The 21,317-nt window shown below is 39.9% G+C and overlaps 1 protein-coding gene across 2 annotated transcripts in view; it reads right to left on the bottom strand.

Moving 5' to 3' along the window:
- Window positions 1–19,114, bottom strand: part of SLC5A12 (solute carrier family 5 member 12) — a 29,646-nt gene extending 10,532 nt beyond the window's left edge. For both annotated transcript variants that reach the window (XR_012639880.1, XM_074955168.1), the window contains exons 1-9: window positions 18,449–19,114; window positions 16,188–16,253; window positions 13,002–13,053; window positions 11,218–11,285; window positions 9,225–9,379; window positions 7,529–7,669; window positions 4,620–4,749; window positions 4,082–4,170; window positions 1,806–1,918 (exon numbers count right to left, since the gene is read on the bottom strand). Coding sequence is in view for 1 of the 2 variants with exons in the window: in XM_074955168.1 (XP_074811269.1) it covers window positions 1,806–1,918; window positions 4,082–4,170; window positions 4,620–4,749; window positions 7,529–7,669; window positions 9,225–9,379; window positions 11,218–11,285; window positions 13,002–13,053; window positions 16,188–16,253; window positions 18,449–18,805 (1,171 nt within the window). In the remaining variant the exon portion in view is untranslated. The remainder of the gene's footprint in view (window positions 1–1,805; window positions 1,919–4,081; window positions 4,171–4,619; window positions 4,750–7,528; window positions 7,670–9,224; window positions 9,380–11,217; window positions 11,286–13,001; window positions 13,054–16,187; window positions 16,254–18,448) is intronic.
- Between the last annotated feature and the right edge of the window lie 2,203 nt (window positions 19,115–21,317).

The raw sequence follows: 21,317 nt of genomic DNA, 5'->3' as shown, positions 1-21,317 counted from the left end.
GAAGTTAGCGAAAAAATAGTCTTCTCCAGTGTTTTCAGTTGGTTCAGTTTTTGCATCTGACTGTATAATTGGTTTTAGTTCATCCTAGCCACTGTCCTATCTCCTGCACTAGCATGGCAACGCTCTCACGCATTGCTCTGTGTGGCACTCACCTGGGTGTTCTTCGTGAGGATGTTTAAAGTAACGGCAGCAGCAAAGCTAAAACTGAGGTCACAGGCAGACAAATGGACAGAGATGAAGGGTCTGAGTGTGATTGGGGTCTTACCCTATATATGAACTTAAGGAAAATCTGTAGGAGAGCAGCAATATCCATATAAATATTCTAAAGATATTTTTAAAATTCAACACATTATTTAAAGGATGCACTGTCAGAAACTTGATTTTTTTTATATATCAACTATTTAAAAATATCAAGCTGACAGTGACCCTCTAAGAGAGATAAGGTGGACGAGGTAATAGCCTTTATTGGACCAAATTCTGTTGGTGAAAGAGACAAGCTTTCAAGCTACACCAAGCTCAAAAGCTGACCTGAAGAGCTCTGTGTAAGCTTGAAAGTTTGTCTCTTTCACCCACAGAAAATAAAATAAAAGATACTATGTCACCCAACTTATGTCTCTAATATCCTGAGACCAACACAGCTACAATCACGCTGCACAGTGATCCTCTAAGACAGGCTAGAAATGATTTATAGCTGCCATTCTGTGGGTATCACAAATGAGTTTTCCTTGAGCTTCCCCAGTGCTTTCAACATTAAAACTTTATTGAACTTTTTAAAGGAGTCTGACACAGTCCCTTGTTCATACATATAAATGCAGGCTTTCATCCTACAAATAATTAAGCACATGTATAACTTTACTCATATAGCATGATGAAAATTCACATTAAGAGAACAACCCCCCCGGCCTCAATCCTGTAAAGTTACACGAGTGCTAAAATTCGAGCACATGAGTAGTACCATAGGCATCAATATTGAATACTCCACAAGAGTATTCACTTTTGTTCTCATAATGTGAATTTTTCATCATGCAACATGAAGCAAAAACTGAAAACTTCTAACACTGTAAGAGGCAGTATCTTAGAATCAGAGAATCATAGGACTGGAAGGGACGTCGAGAGGTCATCTAGTCCAGACCCCTGCACTCATGGCAGGACTAAGTATTATCTAGAGTGTCCCTGACAGGTGTTTGTCCAACCTGCTCTTAAAAATCTCCAACGATGGAGATTCCACAACCTCCCTAGGCAATTTATTCCAGTGCTTAACCACCCTGACAGTTAGGAAGTTTTTCCTAATGTCCAACCCAAACCTCCCTTGCTGCAATTTAGGCCCATTGTTCCTTCTCTTATCCTCAGAGGTTAAGAAGAACAATTCTTCTCCCTCCTCCTTGTAACAACCTTTTATGTCCTGGAAAACTGTTATCATGTCCCCTCTCAGTCTTCTCTTTTCCAGACTCTTGAAGGACTGTGAGCAGAGAATAGGTTAGCAAGGAATTCAGCATTATTAGATTATTCAAAAACTCGATGCAATACTAAGTTCTGCATTTTACTTCAGAAAGAAAACAAGGGCGCTGCAGAAGTCATATACACCTATTTATTAAGTTACAGTCTTGGTTACTCCATATTTACTAACACCTTATAAGCTAGTGATATCAGGACCTCATTGCATAAATACCATGAGCATTCAAAAACTTCTATTTTGTGTTGATGTATAAAGAAACAAAGGGGTCTTGACTAGAGAAGAAGGGTTAAAAAATACTTTTGGCATTGTGATAATATGCATAAGTAGAAGATCCATCTACTGTACCTACATAAGCCTTTGCTGACCCAGGTGCTCATTTTTTCAGAGAGATTTGAAAAACGGTACTTGACAAAATCCTCAAATGTTACTGTTGCTAGAGCATTTATGCTTGCAGCCACAGTGCTGTAAAAACAAACATTTTACAATAATGTACAATTATGATCATATTAACAGAAATAACTCCCAAATAACATTATGCTGATCTAAAATGTGCTGGCCAAAATATTAACAGATGAATCATATTGTTTATGATCTACCTTGAACATTTCTTGAAAAGACTGGCTGATTGGCAATTATTTCTTTGTTTTATATATGAATAGTCATTAAGCTGTCATTCTGTGGGTATCACTTGATATAACTGATTAAATGACTGCAGAGTTTAAGCCCCACAACTGGGACTTATTGAGACTAGCAAAATCATGAGCACAAGCTCCTAGTCTCAGACTGGACCAGTCAGAGATGAGGACATTGGAACCATTCCCATTCCTGCTGCAATCATGAGGGGCCTTTCACTTATGCCACTTTCGGTGCTCACTCAGAACAAGATAGAAGCACCTACTTAATACACACGGTACCAAATCCTCCACTTGCCGAAACTGCATAGACCTTTTCCATGTTCTCAAAAAAGTCAAACAAGAACGTCGCTATGTTAGACTCCAAAGGGCATGAAATAAATAGTGCTGGTACCATATTTTTTTGGAAAGCATCATAACGAATTAAGTCCAATTTGGCAAAATTCTCCAAAGAATGGTTCATTTCACGCTATCTAAGACATCCATCTATTCTCAGACCATAATGCCCGCAACTATAATAGCTACTCCTTTCACATACTCTGTGCCAAATAAGAACCGTAATTACTCAAGGCATAATTTTGACACCCTTGCTCATGCTGAGTAGGACTTTACTTAGCAAGTAATCCAGGGGAAATTGTTGTTATAGGTATAGCAGCACAAGTATGTTAGGTTCTTTATTCTTTCATCAGTTATACCCAGGCAAACCCATTGGTGTTAGCCTGCACAAAATAGTTACTAAAATAATAATACAAATTAAAATCATATTCAGTTACATCTCCCTCCACAAATGCTATCATTCATTTCATTGCTGTATTGTATAACACCAGTAATGTGCAGAGTGGTTGGTTCCACACTCAGTTAGACCCATGCTACCCTACTGAGGTCAATTTTCACAAAATAATGACTTAAATACATGGTGGACATAGAAAATGTGTTTTGAGAGTTACTTTTACCAATGGATTTTTTCTTCAAGCTGGGGAAGAATTTGAGCACGTAATAGGCAAGGACCTCACTGAGTTATCCTGGTGTAAATCCACTGACTTCAGTGGAGTTGCTCTGGATTCACACTACAACTGATCAGAATCTGTCCCAATGAGGTTACTTGGGTGTAATTTATGCCTACAACTAGGATAATTCACATCCTTTTCTTAAGGCACTACAATTAATTGAGTATCCTTATTGTACATCTGAGAATATCAATTCTATTGGCTCACCTAATCCGAGACATGGAATGGAATTGGTTTCATATGAATCAAGACCGTTGTGATCCTGACATGACTGTGCAGGGAAGAGAAGCACGAATGTGGTAATTCTCAGGTGGCTTTTATGAGTTTGAGTCTGTGGCAAGTCTGCCTGCTGCCAGTCTGGACTTCAACCTTCCATCTCTTTCTCACTTTCCTTTGAACACTGATGTTGTAGTTGCTACTGCCTACAAGCCAATTACTACTATCCCGTTCTCAGCACAGCCTGAGGGAGAATGATTTCTCCAGACAGATTTTTTTTCTACTTTGACAGTGTATTTATACTATTTTCATAGTGGTTTTATGTTGAGCCAGACACACTGTTGTGGCCTCCATTTGGTTTCCTAATTGTACAATTGTACCAGTCAAGTCAAATAAAAGGGATTGAAATCTTCACGGCTGCATTAGCTCAGGAGGCTGAGCTTCATTTAAAGAGGACATTGATATTTCGTCGATCTTTCCGCTCCCTTGTTGGTGTTAAAAATGTGGTTCTTGAATGCGTTTGAAGGGGATAGGAAAATGTAACTGCCAAAGCATACTCAGACTCTAGCATGAGTCTGATATAGAAAGACAAACCACTGCAGCATTTCTTAGCTGGGCCAAGGGAAAGAGAAATTCTGCTGCATTTTCATGTTCAGCATTTTGACCAGGGTTTGGTTCTTTGACGGACTGTCAGTTTTGCCAACGTTTGCATAGTCAAGGCAGTATGTGCAATGGCACATACTAGACAAAACACAATTTCAGACACAGACCTGAGGGTTCCGCTGAATGCGCATGCAACAAATAGTCCGGGGAGTCCTGGCATTGTGGAAAATATGTCCATAACAAAATAAGGCATCAGCTAGGAGAAAACACACACACACCGAACAAGAGAGGATGTTAACTGGGACATTTTCTGGACTCTGCAGATGCAGTCGCTACTTCTGACCACATTGCAATACAAAAGTGAGGAGTTCAACAGAAATCCTCATTCAGCCACCTCAATTCTAACTGAATTCAAATGATAAACCAAAAAAATAAATTAAAAAAAAGAGAGAAGCCTTTAAGTCATACTGAACCAATACAAAAGTGAGGTAGTATTTGACTATGGCATAAATTAAAAACCTAAAATTCATACATGGCACAGGAAAAATTAACAGCATTGTCATATTGTAGAGCCTGGTTCAGCAAGGCACCTGCCAGGATGTAGGCATATGAACAGTCCCATTGACTTTGCACATGCTTAAGTGCCTTCTTGAATCAAGGTCTAATGGTTATCTTTTCATTTACACCATTAATCGGATTCTATACCTGATCAGGTGCTGAAATGAAACCAGCAGTCCAAGGATCGCAGTTCTGAAAATGGGCATACATCACCAAGCCTGAAAAGACTGCACACACTAGGATTACCCAGAGTCCCACTAAATTAAGGTACAGTGCACTGAAAAGAGAGAGAGCGAGAGAGACCTTTTTATGTCTAATTCAACACAAATATGGCAAGGTCATTACTGGCTACCCAAGTTGTTCTCCTACATTTCAGAAACTCCACTGAAAATAAATGATACCATCTCTTCATTTCTTGGCTTGTGTGAATGTTGATATTTTTGGGGAGCACCAATATTTTGAAAAAGTAAGGTATTCACTATATTTAAGGACAAATGTAAATGAGTGAATTGTTTTTGGTGCAGCTTCAAGAAGCAGATTTACAATGAACCACAATTCTGATGTTATAAGCCAAACTGACGAGAATCTCTCTATGGCCATCCTTACATATAAGCCTTTAAAAACTGATTTAACTTCTCAAAAGTTGTTGAAGTTATGCATTGAAGTCAGACGGGATATTATTTTATACTGAATCTGGCCCATTTATAATTTCACCACATAAATGAATCTGTATTCCCCATCAGCAAATATTTGAGGTACACCTGGATGACAGCATTTCACTCTTGGGATTTTCTGTCTATAGTTTAGAAATGTTGTATTCCTGTGAGGTCTTACATAATCTGTATTGCATTTTGACATTGTCCTTCACTGACTTCCTAGCCATTGCCAAATCTAATTCAAAATTACACTCTTGAATTTCAAAACTCTCTAGGGATCCTGATACAAAAGACCTCTCTGACTTCTTAGCCATCTATCCTTCCCTCCTCCAGTCTTGATCTCCCAAGACTCTTCACAGTCAGTGGTCACACTTTCACTTGGCCAACCCCATCCCTCTGAACTCTCTCTCCACCTCCCACTGAGACACTGTGTTACATTGCTTTTCCTTTTAATCATATCTTAAAACTTTATTTTCTTCCCAGCCCTTGAAGGAGCATTTTGAGATCATGTGTATTAAGGAGACACAAAATGTATAAGAAAGTGGCAGTGAATAACAACATAGCCATGGTATTGTGTACAGCCCTGGATCCCCACCTGTGCTATAATAGGTTTTCTGTGCCCAGGGTGAATTTGCATTGAATAACACTATGTTACTTTAAAGGAAAATCTCCCCCCCCCCCCACCTTCTTGTTGAACAGATGGGATTTTAGGTCTCTATAAAAATATGCTGTCTTGATTGTATTACCATGTGTGTCATAGGTAGGGATGCGTGAACTAATTTTGGACAAAATAAGAATCAATCTGAATCTGTGGCTGTTGCCAAAACAAAACCTAAATCTTTTTATGGCCTGAGAGAGGTTTGAATAAGTTTCCCTTCTCTCCCCTTTTTCTTATGAATGGTAATTGGTCTGAAAGCCCGTTCTGCTGAGTTCTGCTCCTGCTGCTACATGTAAATCTTGCATGTCCCAGGACTTGGTATTTGACACATGGGGTGTACTTTTGGAACCACTGCTCTAGAATGTGAGAGACCCTGGTGCTGCTGCTTCATTTAATTTCCCCTGAAGCAAGTTGTCAGGAGAGGACTATGGAATGTCCTCCAAATGGAATTCCCGTCATGGAAGGAGGATCCTGCAGCCTGCTGCCAAACAAACTTCTCTCCTTCCACTGCTGGAAAAAAATCCATAAAGCAGATCTTTGAAGATAGGCATTTTATTTTAATCAGGGAGGGATTGTCACATGTAGAGCTGTGGGAGTAATTTGCAACAAGTAATTTATGTAATGAATTTAGGCTTTCTGATTGTGGAACGTCTAGAAGTAGATTGTGGTTTCTTTAAATGTCTTTGTTCAGAATTATTTGAAGAAGATGATCTGTTCAAAGTCCTTATTCTCTGGGTTGGGTTGATGAATATTTGACATTTGAGAGATCTGAGCTGTGTTGTTCAGTTGTGACAGGTTAAGTAAGGTCACATGGTATTTGTTCTGTTCCGTACTGAATAAGTGTGTAGGCACTTGTACAAATACCTGTTCATATGAATTTAACATTTAGCTTGAATGAATGACCATGGGTGTGATTTTGAAATTCACTTCCTACAAATTTTTGTCAGGAAAACTCAGTCTTTTACATCTTCACAGAAAATGAACATCCAAATGACTATGATCAAAGTTAATTCATTTACAAAGTCAAACATTTGAGCAAAACCCTTTTTTGCATTATTTAACCAGCTCTAGGCACTTGGGAGTAAAGCAAGTTCATGAAGATATTTGAATCTTTTGATATGTTGCATGTCTTGTTCTGTACATACGAGTTCTGTTTTTAATGACAGTTTATTGAGATATTTATACATTTAAAAGGTTTTCCATTTTTTTCAAGAATACCGTAGATACCAATTGTCATGTACTTCTGTACCAGATATGGAGTGGTCACAGAGCTTCCTTTTGAGCAAGATACACACCATATATATTCATCATTACATCCTTTAATGCTCTGCCAGGTATGGCTGAGATTTGTTTAAATATAAGGCATTTTTACACACACTGCCAGCTAATGGCTGAACTTGTAATACAATTTAGCATTCCATTACACCAGTGTGAACTTCTTAATAGGATATACAAACCCCACTTTTGAAGATTCACTTTGAGGCAGGTTTTCCAAAATTTAAACAGTTTCTTACTCCATGAATAGTGCCAAAGAGCATCAGGACTACTCAATACAACTCTATGTGAATAAAGGTTTCAAAATCTCGCCCTTAGATGTTTAAATCTCTGTTAAGTTGCCCATACCAGGCTCCCTGTGTATATCTGAAAAATTATTAGTATAGTCCCATAGAAGAAGAGTTAGAAATAAATTACGTCTGATTATGAGAATAGTTTAGGTTCATTCTTGATACTAGACAACTTACAGTTTAGCTTGCTTTTCTGATTTGCAGGAGATGCATCTCTGTATTGTGGACTGATTAACTCCATAGATTCCTAACCATGTAAAGGTTCCCCCAACTGTGATTGTCCAAAAGGTGTGTCGCCTTAAAGGATCTACATCAAAGCTACAAGACAGAGAGGAAAGTAATTCAGCTCCATTTGATTAAACCCAACATTCAGGCACAATAGAGATATGCCTGAACCAAAGGTCTAGTTTCTAACACCCCTGAGCTTTGAGGAATACCAAAAGATCTGAATCTGCAGATAGGACACTTGTCTAAATCAGACATGTACTGAGTAGCTAATGCTCAGCCCAAATTCATCATTAAACAGCAAAGCTTGTGTGTGTTTACTCTGCTAAAAAGAATATCTAATCACTGTGTTATACCTCAGAAATACTGAGACTTATAAGTGTGAGAAAGTTAGCCTTATATTTACTGGCCTTGCACCAGTCACTAGTTATAACAACCACACAAGTAAGTGGTTCCCCCCACCCCCCCGCCTCCCCTCCGGAACAGACTAATGGTCCATCTCATTTGGTATCCTGTTCCCAGCAGGAGACAATGCCACATACTATACTTCAGACATAAAAGCTCTATAATCCACCTAATTACTATAGTCATACTATCACCATATATTAGCCCAGGAAGATAAATGTCTTCCAGAGTTAAACTAGCAATTAGCTTATGCCTTAAGTTTCATCACCCTTGTAATTTTATTTTAATAAATATAACTACAGTTAATCTTATTTTTATTTGTACAACTCCCTTTCCTTTACAGCTCTGTTAATTTCTGATCCAAGAACGGCTGTTGATAAAATAGTACACTTAGTTTTTTTTTTTATAAAAGCACCATTGTCGCTGCTGCTCGTTTCTAAACAGCCGCCAATGGGAGGCCACTTCACCACAGCAGGCACCAGTCTTGTGGCAGCAGGATTAGCTACAGTGGCAAGTGTATTTAAAATAATGTGGTATTTTTAAAGATGGGGAATGTTAAGATGTGCGAAAAGGGGGTGGGGAATATCCTAGAAAAAGGTCCATGGGGAGATAAACATAAGGGCTGAAATTCTGGCCCTTCTGAAGTCACTGGCAAAACTCCCATTGATTTCAGTGCAGCCAGGATTTTACCCAAACACATTAGGAAAGAAAGGAATGAGAGTTCTTTATGGAACTGATAGAACATCCCAAGAGCTGGATGACTTGACTAAAGCTTGAATACTTAAAGCAGTGGTTCTCAACCAGGAGCATGCGTACCCTTGGGGATACGCAGTGGTCTTCCAGGGGGTACATCAACTCATCAAGATCATTGTTTCTGAACTTGGGGGTCACGATTCCCAAGGGGATCGCTGGATGGGTTTAGGGAGGTCACAAGTGCAGGACCAGCAAGCAGGGCAATTGCCTGTGGCCCTGCAAAGCTATTATATGCTTCAGCCCCAGGTGGCGGGGCTCGGGTTTCAGATGCCTGAAGAGGGGTACGGTAGTTGGGAAAGGCTGAGAACCACTGACTTAAAGCATAGTCAATCTGCAATACTTTTATTGAGGAATAAGAACCACTCATTGTCACAGAAATTAACTCTTAATAATTATTAATGTTTAAATGCAGCTTAATGCCAGTAGGGTTTTATCTGAAATGTGAAAAAAACATAATGAGAATTACAGGCAGAGTTTATGTTGTGCTTACTCAAATACTGCTAGGCGCGATCCATTGTTGGCATTCTCCCAGATGTTGGTAGGTCCTCCGTTCTGAATAGTTCCTTGAATCAGAACCGTTAAGAAACCAATCACCATGACAACCAGTTGAAATGCATCTGTCCAGACAACAGCTTTTAATCCTCCCTAAAACAATAAGAAGTTGTATATTTGCATTTTCTTGTTGTTGTTTGCATCACAGTAGAGCTTAGAGTCCCCAAGTCAGCTCAGGGCCTTGTGTTAGGTGCTGTACATGTGGGGCCAGATTTTCAGTTAGACTCAGTAGGCATGTGCCTAGGGGCACCAGTGTTCTGGTAGTGCCTTACCTCTCTAAAACTCTGTGCAACATGAAGGTCAGCCATAGGCGGGAAGTGGGGCTGAAGAAGCTATGCCTAGGAGCGCGTAAGATGTAAATCCTACTCTGTGTACGTGCACATAGTCAGAAACCGTTCCTGCCCTAAACGGTTGACATTCTACTTCTTGGACAAAGGATGTATTATTTTACAGATTGGGAACTGAAGTACAGAGAGATTAAGTGACTTGTTCAAGATCATACACACAAGTGTGTGGCAGAGCCAGGAACTGAACCCTAGAATCCCAGTACAGTGCCTTAACCACAGGACTATCTTTCCTCCCCTGTTTTGTGTTAAGATAGTAGAAAACTCCATGATGTGGAAACTGAAACTAAACTGGCAAATTTCCTTTTTTTTAATAGTCATTTCATATTCTGGATATCATGGACTAGCATAATATTGTGGGAGGGGTTTTCATTTTCAGCAGTGGATGGGAATATTAATTTTTGAAAATTGTTATTGAAATAAAAATAATAATGGAAACATTTCTATTAAATTGTGTAAATCCCTACACCAAAAAGTCCAAATTTTAGGCCTCAGGTTATGGGCAATGGCTTTTTTAATTATTTTGAGTTTGGAAAGAAAATGATTAATCTTCTTAATTAGAGTGTATCCCTGATTTGTGTACAAATTGCATCCCTAATTAAAGAGATTGACTATCCGCTCTGTAAAGTGGCTGCCAGCTCATGGCAGTAGCCATTTTAGGCTCTGCCTCTTGCCACCAAGCCTCACTCCATCACCAGTTCTTCCACCCACTAAAAGTTATATCCCTCCTCCAGCCCTGGTGTCCCTCTGGCTTCGGCTTCATGCTTAATTGTCAAATGTTATCCTGGTAGTCCTGGTCCCAGACATCCCACCCACTGACTTTCCCCCAATGACTGATTCCCTTTCCTTACAAGCTCTCAGTATTCAGGCTCAGACAGAGACTAACATTTTCAAAAGTGCCCAAGTGGCTTAGGAGCTTAAGCTCCATTTTCAAAAATACATTAAGAATCAATGGGACTTAATCGCCTAAATTGCATAAGTGTTACCCTTGATATCCACAGGAAGCTGGTGATCACTGTCTACTGCACAATGAATCCTCAAAGAGTAAGTGTATCTGCTCCCATACAAATCCTCATGGATGTTCTCATGATACTTTCACTCAAAATTGAAGCTCTTTATAAGGCCTGGGATCAGTGGGGTGTGTTCATCTCAGATTCTATCCCTACACTTTTGCTGGAGTTATTCCAAGAATGAATTTGTCCCCTTACCATTTATAAATTATAGACTGAGAAACATAGTCTGGGAGATCATTATCTTCTTCCCAGAAGCTTTAGTATGGCAGGAAAGTTTATCACTTCCTTCTCTGAACTGAAAAGTCTTGGCCTTGGCCTTAAGCTATCTGATTTAAACCTTGAGAATTCAGAGTGTGGGATGAAGATATAAAGCTGTTTGCTTATTCCCATAAAACGTACAAAAATAGATGTAATATTTGAAAGATTGTTAGCTTGCCAAATGTTTCTATGTTTACTAATGCAAACTTCAGTCATTCTAGCTATAATTAGAAACCCTGTTCCTATTACTTCTTATCTGAGTAGTGTTAGCCTTTGTCATCTGTATTTAAACCTTTCTACTGTGTTAGTTACATACCAGAGTGCAGTAGAAAGTGCAGACAATTCCTGTTGCAAATACAGAGCCCCAGAGATTAAATCCAGTCACTGTAAAACCAAAGAAAATCAAATTGGTAGTAAAACAGGTGCAGTTCATCAGAATAACTCGGATCCTTTTACTCCAGCAGGATAGGAGTATTTATTAACTTTAATATTTGTTTCCTATTAGGCGCTCCTCTACAAGATAAGGGTTTCTTGACTCTGATGCGTATTGTTTTGTATCATTGCTTTCATTTTGCTGCCTTCTTGCAAATTGTGATTAATTGCATTTCATTTGTGTGAGAGTAATCATTAAGTTGAATAATGTTGTAAGGCCAAATCAAAACTATTTCTGTGAGACATGTGGAAGATCTCGCAGTTGATAGAATTAAATATGTAATTGTTCTAGAGCAATGATTTCTTAGTTCTCCTTTTGTCCAGATTTCGTGAGTAATAAAATTTGCCTAGATGAAATTTTTTTCCTTTGCAATTAATAATATCAACTAAAGTACCAAGTGCTTTAGAGACTCCAATGATTCAAAGAGGGAGAACAAAATTCTGCTGTCAGATATGTATGCAGGACTCCCATTGATGTAACTAGAACTGAAGTAATTCAAGTGAATTTAACATCAAAACTGTAGGGCCCATAGTGAATTTAGGTAGGCTGAAACTCCCTGTTCGTAGTGAAGTAGAATAAAAATGCCAAATTGTTTCATTGCTCAGTGCACAAATTGCAATTCTGTGTAGAATGAAGCCGCACCTACAGGGGCAATCCAGGTCCCACTCATGCAGCTGAAGCAGTCCTAGGAACAGCATTAATTGGTTCCACCTTGCAGGGTATGAATTCGGGGGTAACTCATACCCACATAAAACAGAGTCTAGTTCCACTGGGGAATGAGTTGGAGGGGACTGGGACAGGCCAATATGGAGTCAAATGATGCACCACTGCATGGGTCCTCTGACATTCCCCAACTCCTATCCTCTCTTTATGGACACACTGGGCTGAAGTAGCCTCTTATGGCACCACTCCATGGCCTGTGTGGGAGGATTCCTTTCCTTTCATGGAGATAGCCAATACGCAACACACTTAAACTGAGCGATGAGTCCCTGATTTACAATGGTTTTAGCACAAAAAGTGAAGAACATAGTATTCAGTTGTAGCTACAGGGGAAACAGGGATTGGAGTTACACTGGAATTTGAAAGAGAGATGTTACAAAAAACTTTATAGGAACTTTATCATCATTCAGGACCTCGGTTTTAAATCTTCCCTGAAACATGCCATGATCAGCAGCATAGAGCCACTTAGAGCTATGCAGGGGCATTGGAGAATTGCCACCTGCTGTATCAGAGACACCACAATCTTACTCTTCAGCCTTCCTGCTGGGAGTTAGACAACTGAAATACTTCTAGATAGAGAGATCTCCGTTTTATCCCCTAGAGATCAGTGCGCCGTTGGAAGGGGAAGAAAGAATCAAAGTACACAGTACAGTGTTGGATCATCACCTTGTACTGACCACTTTGCCAAGATATTGAGAAACTGTTCAGCACTCACCTCCTCAAGTTACTCTTTAGTATAAACTAAAATAGAGCGGGTAAATGGCAGACTCCTGCTGGTGTACTGATACGAGAGGGGGGCGGGCGAGCTAGCAAATGTAGAGCTACTAAAATGAAGGTACAGAACCTTTTATAAAGCATTTTGTTTTTAATCTGTCTGCTTCAGTTATCCCGCTTGTGTTGTGACATGGTTGATTGGTGTAGCCATGTGCTTTGGGCTGGAAACTCACCTTGGTTAAGAGCCAATGCCGGAGCATAAACCACTACTCCAGTATAAAGAATCTGAAGGAGAAAAAAGGTCATGAAGAATATACTTGGAAAAACAGCTGATTGGTTTCTGATTAGAGAGGAGCTCAAAGCTAACCATCAGATCCAAAGGCCCCCAAATATGGTGAAACGTGGATGAGGTTCTAAACTGTAAGGCCTTCTGTCCCTAATCTCTACAAAGTCAAACTTCATTTTCTTTTTTAACTCTGTACTTATGGATACATCAACAATATCTATCTAGCTGTTTTTGATACACCTATCAGTGTGGTGTTTAGGTGCCATGAAATATTAATCAGATAGAGAAAGTCATATCTGGGGATGCAATACCATATCAACACAATGACACAGAAATAGCCTAGCCTACTCATGTTGAACCTGGGTGACTGTTAATATCTGACAGAGTCCACAGAACCCTTTCCGTAACTGGCTACTTTTTTGCTAACTGAACAATTCTAAGCACAAATAATGACACTGCGGAGGGAAAAGAAAAGAGAAGTAAAATACTGAACTGCATTGCTAAGGCTGCTAACATTAAATGAGTAGAATTTGTTTGGAAAACAGTCTCCTGAGAAGCAAACATGTATACCTTCCACGCATCTTTTCCTCTATGTTCAGTTAAAATAATTTGCTGCTACGAATAGTTTTAAATCGTTGATATAATTGTATTTCTACCTTGGCTCTCACACTGACTCGCTGTGTTGATCTTGGACAAATCACTAATTTCTCTTTGTCTGAGCTTCCCCATCTGTGATACGGGGATGTTACTATTTATTCACCTCCTTCATGGAGGCAGGGGGGAGAGGCTGTGGGGACTAGTGAGTCAATGTTTATAAGGTTGTTAGTAATATACAGCACTCTATAAATGATAAGTATTATTATTAAGGTATTATTCCCCTGAGTTGTTCTCTTTGCTCTGATTAGAGGTCAGCCTTCACAGAAACAGTATAGATTTGAAAAAATATTACAGCTTTACTGAAATTCTCCCCTACCCCATGCACTGACTGATTTTACATAGGCTTTTTTTGGTTGGGAGTAAGCAAGGTTATTGGGTTGAAGTAGCTGCCACTTATTGCTCCTACTAAGCAACTGGAGGCAATGTATCCGATATCCCAACAGCTTCCTTGGTGCATTTGTTTCGGAGCCATGTCTACAAGACACAGGAAATTCAATAGCCATGGTGTATTGGTTGTTTGGCCCACCATCCCTGCACACCTTCTCTCTACTGCCCACAGTGTGCAGAGAACCTTGCACCTTGGTGAATTTCACCCTTCGCTGGTAATTCAGTGACATTCAGGGACTGTGTTTTGATGCTTGCTTTTGAAAACCTAAATAAATTCATTGTAAGTGCCTTAGTTTCATTTCCTCATCTGCCTGTTGGATTACTAAAAAGTGGGAAAGCATCTTAAAGAGGTTAATTTAGTTTGTAAAAAGCACTTAACTAATCCTCAATCCTATAACAGAGGCACTGTTCTAAATATAGCCGAGAATCCTAGAGTGTACCTTTGGAGAGAAAATACCAGATGGCAAGCTGCTCAGCTGCAATTATGGTCTTTGTCCTCCTTCATAGCCACAGCTGTATTGTATATGCATTGGTTTGTATTCATGTGATGCACATATGGTTGTGGATGATTTAGAATCCTGAATATGTACGTGCACTGGGTCATCTTGTTAAAGAAAAAAAAAAAAAAAAAAAATCGCCTTTAGCCTTCTTCCCGAATGAGCTGAGACAACTACCAGAGGGATTCTCAGGTGGCTATTTAAGCCAGATGAATTGCCACTTTGTGCAATCAGAGTGGTTCAAACGGGTCAGAGCATGATCCAGAATCTACCTACTTATCTCAACCAAATCACACCAATTATCTTTTGGAAAATTTAGTTTGAGTGATTGTTTTTATGAGCTTGTGTTACAAATCTTTCAAAGAAAAATAAAGGTGGCCACCCAAAAAACTTCAGAGATCAAAAATAGTCTTTTAAAACAACCACTTCTCTAAAGGGCCGGCTCCAAGCAGGTGTCTGGGGCGGCATTCAGAATGGGGTGGCAGTCCGTGTCCCGCAGCGGCAATTCGGCGGCAGCTCTTGGGCCGGCAAAATTGGTAGAGCCGCCCCTGCTTCTCTAACTGCCAAACAGCAGAATCAAGTTTGTCTGCTGGAAATGTGCAGAAGGGATGATTGCTGTAACAAAAGGGGCCATGTGCTAGAAATGCACCTCTTTCTGCTACATAGAGATGTGGTGTTAAGTTGATCACAAAGGTGATTTTAGTCTGTTTTACTGACTACACAAAGAAGTGGACTTGAAAGTGACTTACTGTCCTTTGAGAGAAAGTAGATGGGGGAAAAAAACCCTCTTGAGATTGGAGCAAGAATGGCTGAACCATGTGGGTGCACAATTGTGTCCACCGGGAGGTCAAAGTGATGGCGCTGGGGGCAGCAGCCATAAAGAATTTTATTTTTAAACAGGAAGGAGCTGGAAGGGTGAAAGCAGTGGGGTGCTCAAGGTGAAGAGATAGGAGTGTCCTGGTGAGGGTGGGTATTGGCAGGAGCTTGCTGGAGGGGAGATTCCAGGCCGGAGTTTAAATAAACTCGTGCCTTCAAGGGATCTTCACAACTGCTCTACAACTGTCAGGCCAGTGCTGTGTGAGGGGGAGGAACAAGCAATAAGATAAAAAGTTTTAATGATAGAACGTGTTCAGTTAGCTAAGCAACTACGCCGTTGGACTACAGAGGGCCTCATGTTCTTCTGGTGAAAGGGGTCATGTGGCTTCATAGTTCCTCAGAGCAAAGGATTGGGTGCCAGGAGACATTTAGAGTCCAATCCCAGGTGAGCCTCTCTGATTCACTACAGTACCTCAGTAGGGTTGCCAATCCTCCAGGATTGTCCTGGAGTCTCCAGGAAGTAAAAATGAATCTTTAATTAAAGATTGTCATGTGATGAAACCTCCAGGAATACGTCCAACCAAAATTAGCACCCCTATACCTCAGGGAACTCACTCACCCTCTCTGAGCCTTAGTCTATAAGCCCACTGGAAAATAAAGAAAACAAAACAAAACAAAACAGGACCTCACTGCAAACAGATGCTTCATCTGAGCTGAGCTTTTCTAGGTAAATATATTACAGAAAACCCGGTTACACCCACAAAGGCATTTCTTACCGTCTGCACTATGTAGATCAGTGTTGCAGCAAAGCGAACAGACTTGTTAAATCTTAACTCCAAATACTGGGGGAAATGAAAAGTACAATTAGTGAAAAGCATCTGTGACATTTGGGCCAGATTATGATACACTTATTAGCACTGAATAGCACTTTACTCCACAAGTAGTCCCACTGACTTTACTAACACTGCTATCATCACTAATGAACAGGATAACATGATCTTTGCAGCCATAGAAAATTACATTTTAAGAAGCTTCATAATTAATCTAAAGTATCTAAGTATCATAATCATAAGTATCTAAAATAATGTGTTGGGTGGAACTGAACTATCCATTACCTGATAGCACCTGTTATGTTGGGAGTCCTTGGAAAAATCCAAAGGCAAATCAGAAAAGGAAAAACTGCTTTATTTTGATTCTTCATCCAGCTACATGAGGGGGGGAGTTGGGGACATCTGCAAGCTAACTAGGAAAAACCTGATTGGGTTCTATAGAAATCTACTCACTCGAATCATCAGGATAAACTCCAACTGCCTGATTAAGGACACCGCTGTCCTTAGTAATATCTGAGTACCCATCCATACTTTCCAGGGGATTACATACCATATAGAATGCTCCCCAGCACACATTATTTACAGAAGATTCCGAGGACTTTCTGTCCTTTAGAAATCTTAATGCAGAGATACTTGAGTAGCTTCTCTGTTACTCTTAAGCTTGTCATCTTTATTTGCATTCATTGGGACAAACTCTTCTCTCAGTTACACTGAAGTGATCCCAAGGATTGCAATGATGAAACGGGGAGGAAAATTTGACTCTGATCTTTTATTATCCCAATATATTTGGGAAAGTGCCCTTGTTTACTTTGCTTCTGGTGACCGAGAAGAATTTCCCATCTGAACTTTTCCTAACCTAGCCATGAAACATTTCAAAATGCCTATGCATAGTTTTTCAAATGGAGTTTTTCCCTTGTTTTTAAACCTCTGTGGCTTGTGTACAAACATTCCCATTACCTTGGTTTGATTTAGTAGCCCATGAGGCTTTTTTTCACCCACTCCTTAGGTAACTGAATCTTTCTGTAGTGAAGAACAGGACCATGTCCCATGACCTCTATTAAGTCCGCTGACTATTGAATACCTTACTTGTCCAAAATTTGTCCGGTGTCCCCAGTGACATCCAGATAATTGAGGTTGTGCACTGTGCTCTCAGTAATAACACCACAGTGACAATTGATTTTCACAGCTGCTGAGCAATCATACCAGGAATTCGCTTCTTTCAGGGAGGCATGCCTGGCAAAAATTTCAGAAGCAGCTGGGAAATTGCACAGGGAGCAAAAAACTGGTGTTATCCAACTCCCTCAGATACATCTACAAGTACCTTAATGTTTCCTGACCTAATCACTGGATATGTGCCCAGATCCATCCCCCTCAACCTGCAAATTTTGGTAGTGGTCAAAATCTGAACCCAGATCCACACTCAGTAAATGCCCCTAGATTTACAAGGACTGAGCTAAAATCCCAGATCAGACAATCCTGAATTTAGTAGTTTGGGGGGGGCAGAAATGGAATTTAGTGGTTTGAGCCCCTCTTTAATACCGACTCATGAATAGCATTTTCTTTCCTGTTTATGGAGACTAAGACTATGTCTACAGTATAGCTGGGAGTGAGATTTGCAGCTTATTAGATGTACCCATGCTAGCTTTGATCTAGCCAGCTCACCAAAAATAGCAGTGCTGACACTGTGGTTCAGGTTTCAGGGCAGCCTGCACCAGTGGGCCTGAGCCTCTCCCCACGTCACCGGCTATCTACTTGCTTGTGCAGCCAGTGCTAAAGTACACACCATGGTGTCCTCACTGATGTTTTTAGTGAGCTAGCTAGAGTACAGATAGCACAAGTACATCTACATGACCTGCAAAGCATACCCTGACTGCATTGTAGACGTAGCCTAACCACATTTGTACTGCTCTCCTCACGCAGTATTTTTCTTATTTGCATTTACTGACTTTAACCTACTTTTGTACTACTGTATTAAGCAAGGTGGTGAGCTCCCTAGTCTGCCTAGTACAATGGGCTCTTAATCCTGGATTGGTACCCTAAACATAACTGCAATGCAAATAAATAATTATTATTATAATGCTATTCAATGCCAAAGTATAAATAAATACCCTGTGGTTTTGAACTATTCCAAAAGACAGGTTTTACCATAGAATTGGGTTAGAAATGTCTGTATACATAATAGACTGGTTAGTGTCAATTTTACTTACCTCGTAAGTGCTTGTAATCCCAGATCTGTAGAACACAGGTAGGAAAAGTTCAGAAGTAAAGATGATGACAAACGTATATGAAATAAAGAAAATAATGAAGGGCGCTCCATAGCGATATACCTCTGCTGGTGTTCCCAGAACAGTCACTGCAGACATGAAACTAGCTGTAAGAGACAATGCCACTGGTCCGCATGTCATCTGCTTTCCACCTACTAAAAATTGCTTTGAAGTTACATTTTTCCTCTCCTTAATTGCAAAAAAAACACCAATGCCAGAAGAAATTAGAAAGAGTGCAGCAAAAACAACGTAGTCCCACGCCACAAAGTTTTTAATGTCGGGAGCTATGAACTTGGACATAGTGCCGGCTGGATAATTCGCCGATATCTAGGTGGGTTTTTTTGTTCTGTTTTTCTAAATCGGATTCACAGAAGCAATTAGCTCCTTCCTAAAAAGAGAGATGTTTCCAAAGCTTATCAATGCTAAAAATTAAAAGAAGCAGGAAAAGTATGATCCAAAGTCCAGCTATGAGCTTTTGATCCAATTCATTCAAAAGCATTACAAAACAAATTGGTTTAGATAGAGTTTTAAAGGAACTACGTACATTTGTACCCTGGCCCTATCAAGGTTCTTGTCAGTCTACTAATCAAGTATGTACCAAGGAAGCATTCAGGCTCTCTGAGAAATAAATAACTAATGGAAACAAGATAAAAAGAGTGTGAATCTATCTGTCAAGTTTTTATTTAAGGTTAAACATTACTCAGACACATTGACTAGATACAGATTTTTACTGCTCAGCGGTTTTTAAATAAAATGAGGGCAGTAAAAAATCATTTAAGGGGGGAAAAAGGAAGGAGGATGTCTGGGAACATATAAGTGCACTGAGTGGTACATGGGCTCTATTTTCAAAAAGCTGCTTCTGAGACACGGCTAAAATCTGCCCTTGTGCACTAAAGGGAGAGCACAGAGTTATTCTTAGGCAAATAGGAGATTTTAAAGTGTGTTCTCTTATGGAGACTCCAGAAGTTGTTCTATAGCTGGCCTGTGCCATTAGAGATGTGGCCTTCTATATTCATATGTATTTATCACATTCAACCCCAGCGAGCTGGTTTCAGTTCCCAGGTTCGAGAATTGGAGCTCTTGGCTTGGTGTTTTTAATGTTGGGAGCTACAAACTTGGACATGGTGCCGGCTGGCTTACAGTGTGCATACAGTGACTTCTTTTCCATAGGCAAACTGGTAACATTTTCTTAAGGAATAGTATTTAGAACAAGAATCAAAGTAAATTAATCTGAGCAGAAAAAGAATAAGAAGAAAATATCTCCAGCACAAAGTTCCATCCATTCAAGTGACTGCCCCCCACTCCCAAAGTGCAGAGTCCAAACCTCTCAAAGAGAGTCTCCCGCCTCTGCCTCCCAGGCAGAAATCCTTATAGCCCTTTCCCTGAACATCTGTGGCCTGAGGACTTTGATGCGGAGCTGGAATTATGGTAATGTCTCTGGTCTGTGTCACACCATCTTATTTATAGAGATAAGTCTGAATCTCAAAACTTCCTCAAAGTTCAAGGAAGATCAGATCTAGTGTTCCAGCTTTAGTGCAAATATGTTTGAAAATAATAAAATTCAAGGAGGTTACCTCTTGGGTCAGTGTAAATTATTTTATCTATAAATACCAGACACATGAACCCTGTGTAAGGCACCATCCTTATTAGGCAAGCTCCAGTGTTAAAAGACCTCCCCTCACCAAGAGAATTTCAGTTCATATTTTACAGGTGGGAATTGACACCCTTTAAAGAGACGCTGGTCACGCCTGCTTCACATGCAAGTCACTATCAGAGCTACATGAGAGTTAGAGCCAAAATTCCATCAGATTAGTCAAGGACAAGACATTTTGCATCTTGAAAGGGTGCTGGCAATGTCTTGATTAATCAAATGGTACAAATTATGCTTCCTTTTAAAAGTATGTTACATATTCTTATCACGTGGTATTAGATTCAATATTGCTATAATGTGCGTTGATCGATCTTTACAAGAGGCAGACAATGGCTGGTTATACCCAAAGAGAGTCATTTACAAATGGATAGACAGCTTATTGTGTCTTTAGCCACAACACTGAAGCATGGGTGGAGTGCACACTGTAGCATCCCAGGAATATTCCTGGGAAGTGTTGTGATTTGGCAATTCAAATCGCAATGACAGTGCTTCCCCCTGCTTCTTTCTTGCTTTGGGTGGTGAGTAGGGGCTATACCAGCAATGAACTACTATATTCCTCCTGATAGCTCAGCTACACTTGACAGCAGATAGGAGTAGGTAGTTGAAGCCAGTACTCATCCCATTCCCATCCATCTGCTATGAAGGACACACGAAAAATGGATGTCAGTGGCCTCTTACTGCTATGTGCCTGGGCTCAAAGTTCAAATAATTCCCATAGGGGCATAAGAGTAGATCATACTCACTCTGAGTTTTGCCTTTGACTTCAGTGGGGTCAAGATTTCATCTCAAATGCCTATCTGTTGCGATGTGCTCACCAATGGTGCTATAGAAATAATAATGAGAAGGTCTGAAATGCCCACTCACCAAAGTTTCTAAGGCAAAATACAATGTGAGTTTAATATTTCTCTTAAGTCTGGTACTACATATCTTCAAATGACTCCTAGTCAAATGAAGTTTAATTTTCCACTTCCTTGCCAGTTCTTTAGCTGTTCTTGTAGCATAAAACTGTAAGAATATTTAAAATGTTTTTATGCATATGGCAGTATTAATGTTAAACCTGCACAGTAGGATTAACAATTGATAGATGACTGTGACAGTGGTAAATTCCATGCTATTACAACAGTGTGGTCTTGAGGTCAAATACCAACTGGGGTGTGCAAG

Source organism: Natator depressus, chromosome 6 (genome assembly GCF_965152275.1).
Source record: "Natator depressus isolate rNatDep1 chromosome 6, rNatDep2.hap1, whole genome shotgun sequence".
Classification (NCBI taxonomy): Eukaryota; Metazoa; Chordata; order Testudines; family Cheloniidae; genus Natator; species Natator depressus.
The sequence above is the reverse complement of the archived record's forward strand: the minus strand, read 5'-3'. Positions and strand labels throughout refer to the sequence as shown.